The sequence below is a fragment of the Agelaius tricolor genome, unplaced genomic scaffold (genome assembly GCF_023055355.1).
Source record: "Agelaius tricolor isolate 1412-34295 unplaced genomic scaffold, bAgeTri1.0.p SCAF_3, whole genome shotgun sequence".
NCBI lineage: Eukaryota > Metazoa > Chordata > Aves > Passeriformes > Icteridae > Agelaius > Agelaius tricolor.
This window is the reverse complement of record NW_027269263.1, coordinates 18,655,088-18,667,181: the sequence shown is the minus strand read 5'-3', so window position 1 is coordinate 18,667,181 and position 12,094 is coordinate 18,655,088. Positions and strand designations below refer to the sequence as shown.

The 12,094-nt window shown below is 41.7% G+C and overlaps 1 protein-coding gene across 21 annotated transcripts in view; it reads left to right on the top strand.

Annotated features, from left to right (window-relative positions):
* The window catches only part of RBFOX2 (RNA binding fox-1 homolog 2), a 171,221-nt gene that overhangs the window by 118,930 nt on the left and 40,197 nt on the right, over positions 1-12,094 (top strand). For 18 of the 21 annotated variants that reach the window (XR_011678544.1, XM_071422755.1, XM_071422751.1 and 15 more), the window contains one exon: positions 1,750-1,896. Coding sequence is in view for 20 of the 21 variants with exons in the window: in XM_071422755.1 (XP_071278856.1) it covers positions 1,750-1,896 (147 nt within the window). In the remaining variant the exon portion in view is untranslated. The remainder of the gene's footprint in view (positions 1-1,749; positions 1,897-12,094) is intronic. The other 3 variants (XM_071422753.1, XM_071422771.1, XM_071422760.1) reach the window with 1 other exon arrangement.

The window sequence follows — 12,094 nt, the reverse complement described above, 5'->3', positions numbered from 1 at the left end:
CACAGCTCTACTGAAATGAAATGGAAAGCTGCCACTGCTCTGCTCAGCATGACAAGACCCCAGTGCTCACTGTTTGCTTGCTCTTGTCTTTGTATATACACTTGCTTTGTAGTCAATATACGAGTTCAAGGTCATATCTTTAAGTGGTATTTCTAGGCAGAAGATAATTTCTTAGTGTTGCCAATTGAGTTTGTCTGTGAAGAGATGCTTCCAAATGTTTGTGAAGTGTTGTATACTGAATTATGTGCAGAGCAACCTATCAAGTTCAGTCAGTGGTTGCGGAATTGGTGTGGGCAGCTCCCCTCAGATTTCTTTCATCTTTGGTACACAAATTGCATATTTAAAACAGGAGGAAAGAAGGACCCAAACCAGCAAAACCCTCAGCCCTTATATCTTTAAGGCCCACATGTTTTCTTGAAAGTGCCTTAAGAAGACTGACTCTTAGCAATTACAGTCCTTGCCTTATTGTAGGACTTCTTTTTACTTGATGGGTTAAGGAGGAAGTCAGGTTGGCATCTAAAGAGTTGAAATGACACTTTAAAGTGCATCACACGGGTAGTCAAAGCTTAACTCCTGGGAGTCTGAGGCAAGCAGCAGGAGACAGAGTGAGTGGGTGGGTGCTCTTTGAATACCTTGGCCTGTCAGTGAATGCAATTGGAAAGGGACAAGAGCAATAAAACCGACTAAATTGTAGTCTGCTTTGTTCTGTGGCCCTGAGGTTTTGAGGTCATCTTTCTGACTAAAGTGTGAAAAATGCTATTTTCTCATCAAGCCTTTCTCATTTTGCAAAGGGGCCTTGCCTTTATATTTGGTGCTGTGCTCAAATTTTAGCACTTTTCAGTCTAAGCTCACACAAGCAGCTGAGGTTCTGTTCCCTACTTTTCTTCTGCCAGTAATCTCTGTGCAGGCATTAGGACTCTCATCTGGCACACAGATCTCCCTTATCCCTCTGCCTGCTTCTTGTACTTTTTCTGTGAACAAATACCCCTGGTGTACCCCTTGACCTCTCTTTGCCATGCCAGTCAGCACTTGAGAACAGTGGAACAAATTGCCTTTCTTAGCTATGGAATTGGTAGCAAAAGGCAAGACTTGGAGTTTTTTCTAAATCTTGCAGTGGTGATGACTGTTTCCTGTTCCTGGGCTCACTTAAATGTATGTAAAAAGTTAATCAGAGACATCCGTAAGCTGTTCCTATATGGATTTTACCATTTAATTATAGATCTTCTTTTAGGGTAATGTTTCTCTGAAGGGAGCTTGACAGAGCAGATGCCGTTTTGCCTCAGGATGCACTTCTGGTATTGGCCCAGTGAAGAGCTGCCACTTCAGCTGTGGGATTTTGATGATTGCATGAACATCCTGCCACATGAGATTAGAGTGGCGGTGCTACCTCCCAGCTCCAGGATATGAGAGATCCGTCTCTTCATTAGAGCTTTCATATGGTAGCAGCTGAAGTGAGGAAGAATGGGCTAAAAGAGAGAAGCAATTAAAGAAAACCAAAGACAAATCTACTAAGCTGGAAGGTGATAGGAGGGGAGGGAGGCTGAGATCTCATTAGTGTTTACTCATGGAAAGGGAGGGGAAGAACAACAGATCGATTGTTAAGTGCTACTGGGTTTATCAAAATAATTGCCAGGTGCTAGATGGCTCCATTGCAAGTGCAGTGCTGATACCTAAGGGACAGACAAGACACGTGAAAGGAAATTGTGTGATTTCTGCTTATGTGCACACTTTTGTCTTTTCTGATTTCAGCAGACAGAAGGAGGGGCACAGACAGATGGACAGCAATCACAGACACAGAGCAGTGAGAATACTGAGAGCAAATCCACTCCAAAACGACTTCATGTGTCTAACATTCCCTTCCGCTTTCGAGATCCTGACCTTCGGCAGATGTTTGGGGTAAGTTATGAGCACCTCTTCAGGCATGGCAGATTCTCCTCCTCCACAGGTGGGACACCTGGTGCTGTGTATTTGTGTGAATGAAAAGCCCTTCCCCCTCAGTTTAAGTCAGCACATGTAATATATTTGCAGGAGTAGAACAATTGGTAGTGTTTAACTTAGCTAGTTAATACACATGAGAACTGTAACAATGGTCTTCCTATTAAGATGTTCATAGAATCATAAAATGGTTTGGGTTGGAAGGGACCTGAAAGATCATTCAGTTCAAACACCTCTGCCATGGACTGGTACATCTTTCACTAGGTGTGCTTAAAGCTCAATCCAGCCTGGCTATGAACACCTCCAGGGATGGGGCATACACCACTGCTTGGGGCAACCCACAGCTTCTCTGAGCAGCAATGTTCAATGTAATCTAACAATTGGTTTGGGAAAAAAAAACAAAACAAAATGAAACCTTACCTTATTTCTGAGTAAAGGCCAGGATTAAACACTGACTTGCAAAGCACTGTTTTTCAGTTGCATTAGAAGCATGTTGAAGTATTTCTTTCCTCGTGATCTATTTCTGTGGTGAAAGATGGCTGCAAACAATTTGCCAAGCAGTGATTGCATGTGGAAAAGCTAGTGCAAGTCAGATGGTATTTTATATTGTGTATGATATACCTTCCATTGCTTTTGACCACATAGTCTTTCCTAATCCTTGGATGCTATTCATGATTCTTGATTTATAATCTCTTTGAGGAAGAATGTGTTTATGTGAGTACACATGGTGACTCTGTCCATGTGAACATGGATAAACGAGCTAGATATCTCATGACCTAACGTTCAGGTGAAGTTATGTGTATGTTATATCATCATCAGGGAGTATTTGACTTGTTGATATAATATGATCCTGGGTTGATAGCATGTTTTAAAGTCTTCAGAAATATTTATTATTATTTATGAAGTTAACAGCTGCTGCCTTTTTGAGGTGCAGTCCAATGAATCGAAGTCAGGAAAGCCCAAAGCTCTTGTCACTTTAGGCTTGGAGTGTATACCTTGGTCCTCACTTATAGCAGCTGCTTCTCCAAATTCTGCAGTATTTCTGTTTCAGTTGTTGCATCTCCTGAGCCATCTCAGGTGTGGGTGTGTATGCATGCACAAAGGTGCACTCTCACATGCAGAGTAGTGTTGCAGTATTGTAAATGTGTCTAATTCATGGACTTCAATGCTGTAAATGAGAGAAGAATTTGGCTTATCTGTCTGTAGCTCAGACAGTACAAAAGGAACAAAACAGTGGTCAAAATGCAGAAAGGCAAGGCTGCTATTCAGAGGGACCTGGCCAGGCTGAAGAAATGGGCTGAGGGAAGTGTTAATGTACTCAACAAGAGTGAATTTTCAGGCCTTTCATCATATTCAACTTTCCATCAACCAGGCTCCTCAGTCCCTTTCTGCAGCACTGTTCTCCGGCATCTCATTCTCCAATCTGTCAGGACATCCAAGGTTGCCCCATGCCAGGTGCAGAATCTGGCACTTGTCCTTGTTAAATTTCATATGGTTGGTGATTGCCCAACCCTCTAATTTGTCTAGGTCTCTTTCCAGGGCCTCTCTGCCTTTGATTTATCAATTAGATACCGGGAAAATGTTAGGTTTTTTGTGAGGATGCTGAAATAGTGGAACACATTGCCCATATGGGTTGTGGAACCTCCATCCTTGACACTATCCGACTTGACTGGACACAACCCGGCCAAAAAGATCTCATTATACCTGCTGTGAGCAGGGGATGCACAAAATGACCTCTGGAGTCAATTCCCAGCCAAAACCATGGATCTGTGATTCTGTTGCAAGAGGTCTGGGTTTGCTTCCATGTTGTTCATACCTTAGATTATTGTTATACTCTTGATGCCTGTGGGAATGTTTTCAGAATTAAACTCATCTGGCAGTCTGTGATTGCTGAATCTTCTGCTCTGCTTTGCGGTTTTTCCAGCCTGCTTCTTCCTGTTGCAGGGCTGCACAGCAGGCAGTTCTGTCCTGTTTGGACAAATGCTTGCTGAAATCACAGCCAGTTCTTGGACCACCTGCTCCAGTCCGTATTTATCACGTCCTCCTCTGTGCTACGGCTGCTCCCCTCTCCTGGGAGCTGCGTCGCTTACATAAAGTGTTCCCCATTGCTGTCCCTTCTCCTGGGACTGGTGCTTAATTGACAGCTAGCCCTTTTCACACTTGTTCACCTTGATGCTTTTCTGCCATGTGCTCCTGGTGTGGGAGACATGGGTGAGACAGAATTAGGAGGACATCCCTGTCTTGGTGACTTTTGCCTATGCTTTGCAGGTTGGGACACCTAGGCAGTTTAGATTAACTGCTGTCCTAAGAAGTGACTTGTAGAAAATGCACTCTTAACTACTTGGTTTAAGATTTCTTCTCCTTTCTTGGGCCTACATGGTGCCTTTTTGTGCATAGGAGGGATGGAGAATAATGCTATATGAATTGGTTTCTGGTGTTCCTCTGGTGTTTATTTTTTCTCTAAATATGATCTCAAGTTCCAGCACATTGATGTGATTTTAACTGGGTAAATGATATATTCCTTGTAAAACCTTTTGGTAGTTCACCTGGCCCTGTGGTTGCTGAGAGTTATGCCTGCCAGCAAAGTGTTCATCTTCTGGGACACATGACACCCCATGTGCCATTTTTCTGTAATAGAGAAATTTCTGCTACTTTGCCAAGGAAATAATGAATGATTCTTGCACATCTTCCTTTTTCTTTCAGTGCTGCCTCTCTCAGCGTGCTCATAGCCTCGAGCAGGAGAGCGTGCTCTCTGAATCCTGCTTGCTCCTATTTCTTTTTCAGGATCAGGATGCTTTCCTTTGGGTGACTCACTGAAACCTACCCTTACTCCTAAAGGGGACTCATGGTTGTCTGAGTCTTCAGCTGTGACTAGCCTGTAACCCCCATCTTCTCCCTCTCCCTTCTGTGTGTCAGGTCACATCTCCTCAACGTCATATCTGAGAGACTCAAAATCCTTGCCTGGAGTGATTCTCCCAAGCTACTGTACAAAGAGAGAAATTGGGTAGACAGTAAAGCCATGGAGGAAGAAATAAATGTGATGGTAGGGAGGGAGTAAAGAAGTCCCCTCAAGGATGGAACAGCATGCGAGAGGTCAGCCCAGTCCTGGGGCACAGAAAATATCTAATGCTTTTGTCCAGACTTGAGTAGAGATGGACTTGAGACATGTTGTCCCATGTGTGATTAAATGCATATTACATAACGCTTTCTAAACCTGCACCATTTGGCAGAACTGCACTCGTAAGGATTTCTTAACAAATTTAAACTATTTGGGTTCCGATGGTCTCTCAGCCATAATGTTTTTCTAACAGGTCCTTGAGATATCTTCAGGAAAAGACCAAACATTTCCTTTATATATATGCATCTTACAGGGAGGCAAATAATATGTCTGCTTAAAACAGGTAATATTTACTTTACATTTCATGAGGCCAACGAAAAGACTTCCAGAAAGCTTCTAGAAGGAGTTGGCAGTGTTTTAATGCACACAGTTTTGCACCCACTGTGGAATAAATCAATAATTGACCTTGTTCTTGCAGATAAAGAAGAGTTAATAGCTGACCTGAAGTCCCACCGTTGCCTAGGTACCGGTGATTGTTATTTGTCTGTATTTGCTTTGTGCAGACAGAATATGGCATCAGACAGCACTGTAAGGAGCTTTAGAATAGTCTGTTTCTTGGAGTTTAAACAATTGGCAGGATAACTGCCCAGGAAGGTATTTTTAAAAGGGAAGTATTAATGGAAGCCATAAAGTATTCAGCAGCATCATACTGATGGCCAGGAAGGCATGACTCCACAGTTGGTGAAACTGTGGTAATAAAACTCAAAGCATTCCGCACCTTAGGCAAGGAGGAGGAAGTAAATAGCAGTGAATATAGGTGCAAACTTCAGCAAAGAAACAGGTGAGAAATGAAATGTGCTAGTCATGGAGATACCGGTGAGCTAAGTTTAGAGAACCCATCAGGCTTTTTACATGCAAAGATAAAAGGTCTGTGTATGGGTACAGTATACAATCAGGAGGTAGTTGTGTATTTTTGGGGAGCAACCCCACAAACAACAGCAAAACAAAACATCAAACAGGGCAAAACCGACCCCCAACTGATTGTGTTTAGAATTTAAGAGGGGTTATTTTTACCTCATCTGGTTTTCTACATAATTAATAACAGAGAAGGATGAGACAGTACTCACTAATATTTAAAAAACAGCAGATCTAGATAAGGTATGTCCAACAATAATAGCCAAAGCAAGGAGCTCATTATTCATCAATACCAATTTTTTAAGCCAATTCTTGTGAGCTAAAGGAGTTGCAAAAGGATGGAACACGCCCACCAAGATTCACTATTGTAAAAAACCTGAAAGGGATGACCCAAAGAGCTGAGAACTATTTATCTGTATGTTGATTCAAGATAAAAATAATTTTGGAACATTTTAGAGAAGCCTATTAGAATCTGAAAGAAACATGCTGTATCTATTTAGCAGAACTTTGTAATATACATCTTTGCAGATGTATATGCTGCCTTGTCTATTTTGACAAGATTGTACAAAGCAGTACTGATAGAGTGAAACATTGCTCAACCAATTGAATTTCTCCAAGTGACCAATTTTTAAGAAAAATAATACTTATCTCAAGCACAACACACATTAGAGGGATTAAAAACCTCTAATGATAGATAATAAAAAGTAGTGGTTACTTGGGAGATAGCTGTGATCAAGACTGTTTCTATTGTCAATTTCCCCAGGGATCTGTTTCCATTGCTGTCTTGTTTAGTATCTGTATCAGCCCATGGAGATGGTACTATTAAAACCTTGCCAGTAAGGTTTGCAGTTAGAAAACAATTTGAGGAGGAGGAAAGAGACAGATAAAGTTACTGTTAGAGAATGATTAGATATGCCTGGTTGACTGATGATAAATCCAACAAAAACATGTTTGATGCAGCTCATTGCAGAGTACTGAGTACGTGGGAACTGGACTGTGCTCCTAAGATGGAAAGCTTTCTTTGGAAAACACTGATTTGGGAGAGTACTAGTGATTGTTGAAGATAGTTGCTTCAATAATTCAAAGGGCTTATCAGGTTGAAGGAGGGATGTGATCTTGCTCATGTTCCAAATTGAAAAGACTGTGACTCCATAATTTTATTCAGTTCTGAGATCAGTTTAAGACCAAAAGAAATAAACTAGGACTTGGAAGGTGAGTGATTTTTTTAACTTGCTAAGGTATTAGGTACATTATTTACTCAGCTTATTAAAAAGAGATGTTAGGAGATGGTAAGTCATTTCTATACAAATGGTTAAATATGGGTGATACCTGCTGACAAGGGGTTTAGGTCTTGTTTACAGTCATAAGATTTTCCAGTTGGAAGCTGAGATTTAACACAATTCCCCTTGAAATATGAAAAAAAATTCATAGTCATTGAGGTTTATTTGAACAATGGAACAGCTTACCAAGGAGAAGAAGAGTTGCCATCAGTGTTAAAAACAAATTAGCAACTCTTCTTTCAAAATCTTACTATCCATTTTCTGAAGGACATTCTTTGGCTAATGTGTGCAAGGCCCCTGACATGATGGTAGTCATGTTCTCCTACACTGGTGGTAGGATGCTCCCTTCCTTTCTGGACTGTGTATGCAGAAGAAAGTTGATGTTTCCCCTCAACATATTTCTAATCCTTTCAGCTTTGTGCTGTGATAGTGTCTGTGCTTGCACCTCATGGTTTCCCTTTCATGCTTCAAGAAGCTGTTGTCCTCCCAGTGTAAAATTGGCTGGGATAGTCTGGTCATTTCTGGACTTTTGAGCTGGATGGACTTCAGAGTCTCCTGGTAAAGATAGAGGCAGGGTTGAACAGCCTTCAAGAGGAAGATCCTTCTGTTCCCAAACTGAATCTTGAATTTTTTCTACAACAACAAGCAAGTGGATTGTTTTGGTAGTTCATATGGATGAACATTGTACAAAATCTTTCTTACCTGTTGTGAGAGCAGCAGTACAAGGAGTCAGAATTGATGTTTCTCAGAATTTACTGTGATGAAATGCTCTTCAGTTAAGGGTAAGATAAAAATAAGGGCTATGTTGATGAGGGTTGCAGATGAAGGTGGGTTAGCACAGTACAGGCTGTGAATTTTTGCAGACTGGCTTCAAATGAAGACCCTGCTTTTACTAAAACTTGCTCAATCCATAGCTACTACTTGTAGACTGTTAGCTCTTTCTGCTGGGGAGCATAATCAACCCAATTGATGAAGAGGTTTTGTGTGTTATCAGCTACAGCAGTAATAACCCATAGATGTTTTCTGTAAAGGTGACTATTATGTCCCATTTAATTAATTTCAGTTAATGAAGTTATTAAAAATGTCATTTATTACAGGTGACAGAATGGTAGCCACTGTTTTTTTACATTGTAAAAGGATGACATTCAGGCAGGTGATGTTATCCTTTTTCTTCTCTAAGCATAATTCATATTGCTACTGCAAGGTTCTTTATGATGTATCTTTGTGGTAGACCACTGCTTTGTATGACCCAAGCTACAGAGTTCTGCAAGCTCAGATCCTTTTGGAAGCTCTTGCAGCCCTCAAATCTTGGCCTCTGAGGAAACATTTTGTCGCTTTGCACTTCCTAAAATATCCTGGTGGATATAATTTCTCATCCAACTTCATTCTGGTGTCAAGAGAGCAAAACACCTCCATAAGCCTATAGTTTGAGGCTAAAGCAATAACAAATTAGACTACAGCTCTTTGTCAGCAAGAACTTGATAGAATTTTAAGTCTGTATTTGCCAGTAAATAAATTGAATCATGGAAGTAATTAGTGATGCACAGGTATTGGCAATGGAAGAAGTACTTGTTTAAGTGTTAAGGTCTATGGGTAATAATATGGTAGAGCAAGAAGCTCTGACCTGCAGGTGTTGATGCACTGGGCCCAAAGTATAGCAATGGCACACTTGCTTAAGGGGACTCTGCTTCCTGAGCGGATTGGACACCCGAAGGAGGAGATTCTGTCTTCTGGATATCAAGATGTATTTTAGGTTTTTCATCTCCTGGTACTACTGGCCACAAATTGCATGTAACAAGTCCCATGTACCAGTATTGGAGAGCAAATATTCTGGCATAAAGTGGTCTCTCTTTGGCTTTTCTTGTTTCCAAGCTCTCCCTGTGATGACAGTGAGCCCCTGTCACAGGGTGTGGCTTTGTTCTTGCTGGTGTTAGTTAGAGTTATAAGAGGTGCTGCTGATTATATTGATGTGCTTCACCTGGGTGTTTTCTGAAACCACCTTTCAGAAAGGACTTGTGTGCTCAGTGCTGCCTGAACATTGTGTTTTTTCTGCCTGGCCATGGTGTGCAGGGGTGCTTGTGCCCCTGCAGCTGCCAATAGCTCTTGTATTGTCTGTCTTGCTCTGAGAAAGCTCTCTGCTATCAACTTCTGTACTGACCCTCTGCTGGAAGGCAGTGATGGCTGGATCATACATTTATCTAAGATTTTTTAGATTTTCTTATGAGTTACTAGGTGCGTCTGCAGCAAGGCTGTGCTGAATGTCATTCAGTAAACAGTGTTATGCAGTAGTTGGATTTAATTGGATAAAAGGCCTGGGTAAAATTACATGGAGTTGTCTTTTATTGACCCAGTTTCATATGGATTCAGTCTACATGCTAAGTACTCTCAAATTGATTTTGGAATGTATGCTGCTTTTGTGGGCATGGGTCCAAGTACCCTTTTCTACAGCATCAGTACCAGGTTACACTGCAGTCACACCTCCGGGGAATGGCACAAAGCAGGACAAGGAGCTGGAAGGATAGATCTGGAAGCTAGACTTGTGTTAAGATGTCTCTCTGGGTGCTGGCCTGCAATACTGTTCAGCCCCATCTCACTGTTTCATGTGAAAATCTTTTATTTGGTATTTAGAGAACAATAAAAGACTGAGAAACTGTGTTCATCATCGTGTTTTGTTTTTTTTTTTTTCCTGTGATGGCTGTTGTCTGTAAATCCTGTTAGAAATCTGCACTCTGTCTGGCTTCCTGTAAAGTCTGGTTTCTCAGAAATGTGTATTTTTTTGGGCAACAGCTCAACCCTACTAAGGGCTGCTTAGTGCTTGTTCATTATCTGTTCACTTGGTAAAATGTGGTAGTGCTTTGGTTTATAAATCCTTGATGCTTCCATCTTCCTGTCAGCAAAGCATAGTGGTGTAGCTTGGCTGACATGGGTTGGCCCCATTGCTTGAAGAGATGTGACTCAGCTTTGGGTGAGGAAGTTGGTGTGCTGACAGTGTACCTCTGGCAGACCATGCTGCCATAACTAAGCACTGACTAATACACGGTATGATGGAGCCAGTTGTGCTCAGCTGAAATGATATCCCATGGAGCTGGGACCTAGGGAAAGGACTCTCTCTGTAGCATGGATCTATCCTGCTTATAAAATGCTCTTGCTCATGTGCCTCATGGTTTCCTGCACAGGATGTTGGTTTCTTGGCTATTTTGAATATTGACCATCTTTAAGAATGGACTGTTTGACACCTTTAAAGTTCATATAGCTCACTGGACTCATGTCTTAGTGAATTTTGTAGGGCTGGTGAAACTGCTTGGACAGTTAGAGTTTTCTTGTAGGGATAAGGCTGTCACAGGATGTCTCTCATTATCTTTTTTTGTTCCATGATTTCTAGAGAATTTGCCTTGTAGTCTCTGTTGTTAACATCTTTAGGATTAAGTTATTAAGTCTGGCACATTTTGGAGCTGATTTTGAAAGCCCTAGACAGGCACAGGAGTCAGGGCCAGCTGGAACAGAGCACATAGGAGGGGCCCTACCAAATTGTCAGTGCCTTGGAAGACAAAAGCTCTCTAGTGCCAGATCTCTCAAATTTATTATGTTTAATGTAGCTGTGGCCTCAGCTGGAAAAATCTGTTGCCTTCATGACATCTGTGTGAAAAGAAACACACAGCATGCATCTCTTTTCTTGCACCATGCCTTTGCATCTATAATAAGGTAGATTGTATTCAAGCAAGAAGATTAGTTTCTGGTCATAACTCCTGTCTGTTTGTATCTTTATGCCTCTTAAAAACTGTTACTTCCAACACTCCCTGCTACCATTGTAGAGGGTCTGATTCTTATTTACCTGCTTTACCATAAATAACTAAAAGCTTGTCAAGTTCATTCCAGGGAAGAGACCAGTAAGATAAAACAAGATTCTATAGCTCCTTTGCTGTGGCATGACTGGAATACCATGTGTGTGTGTAATTTCCCATCACATGGTATGTGTGTGAGCAGTTCATGGAGGTGGCTGCTTGCATGACCTGATGTGGTAAGGAATGCTGGCCTCTTGGTCATATAGTAAGCTTTCTAAATCATGATGGGGAGAATTGGAGACAGGTAGTCCTGCAATACCTCCTCCAGAGCCTGTGCAGAGTTCCAAGTAGAAGTTCTTGGTAATCATTGAGTGAGCCAATCAAGTCTGTGAGCTCAGTGATTTCATGTCTTCAAGGTTAGAGATTAGAGAGTTAGTCCTCATGGATGACTTAAGCATGGGACTTGTTTTATTTGGCCAGTCCCTATGTCTTTTGAACAATACAAACATGCCTGTATATACATTATTTTAAAATATTATTATGAGGACTCTTGGTGTTGACCCTTGTATTTAGATGGCCTAGCATTTCTCATACAAAAATTGTGACCTTTCACTAAGGAGCTCTTATAACTTCGATTGTTTGCAATAGACTGTTGACATTTGTTAGGCGAAGCACCATCGGGGAACAAAGTGCCTTTTTATATTCCACTAAATTAGATTCAGCTTTGAAGGAGTTATAAACTGTTAAAATGAACTAGTTCTTTTTTTCCTGCTTTCATTCTTCAGGAAAATTCTGGCATGCTACCAAAAAAACAGTGCCTTCTAGTGCTGGGACCTGCTGTAACCATTGCAGCAGTGGGGACAAGAGGTCTCGTGTTAGGAGCTGTGGCAATGGCTGCAGCAGGCCCTTGAAGAGCCCAGCACAGGTCCTTCTGCCTCCCAGCTCTGCTTTCCTTCTGGGAATTTCAGGGAGCAGGAAACCCCTCCCCAGCAAGCCTCCATTCAGCAGTCAGCCCCCATTGTCTCTGCTCTCCTCTCCCAGGGAGGTCCTTCCCCTTGCCTCTTCAAACACCCACAAGTCCCGGGTGGAAAAGAGATTGGGGCAGTTTGCATGGGTGGATGTAG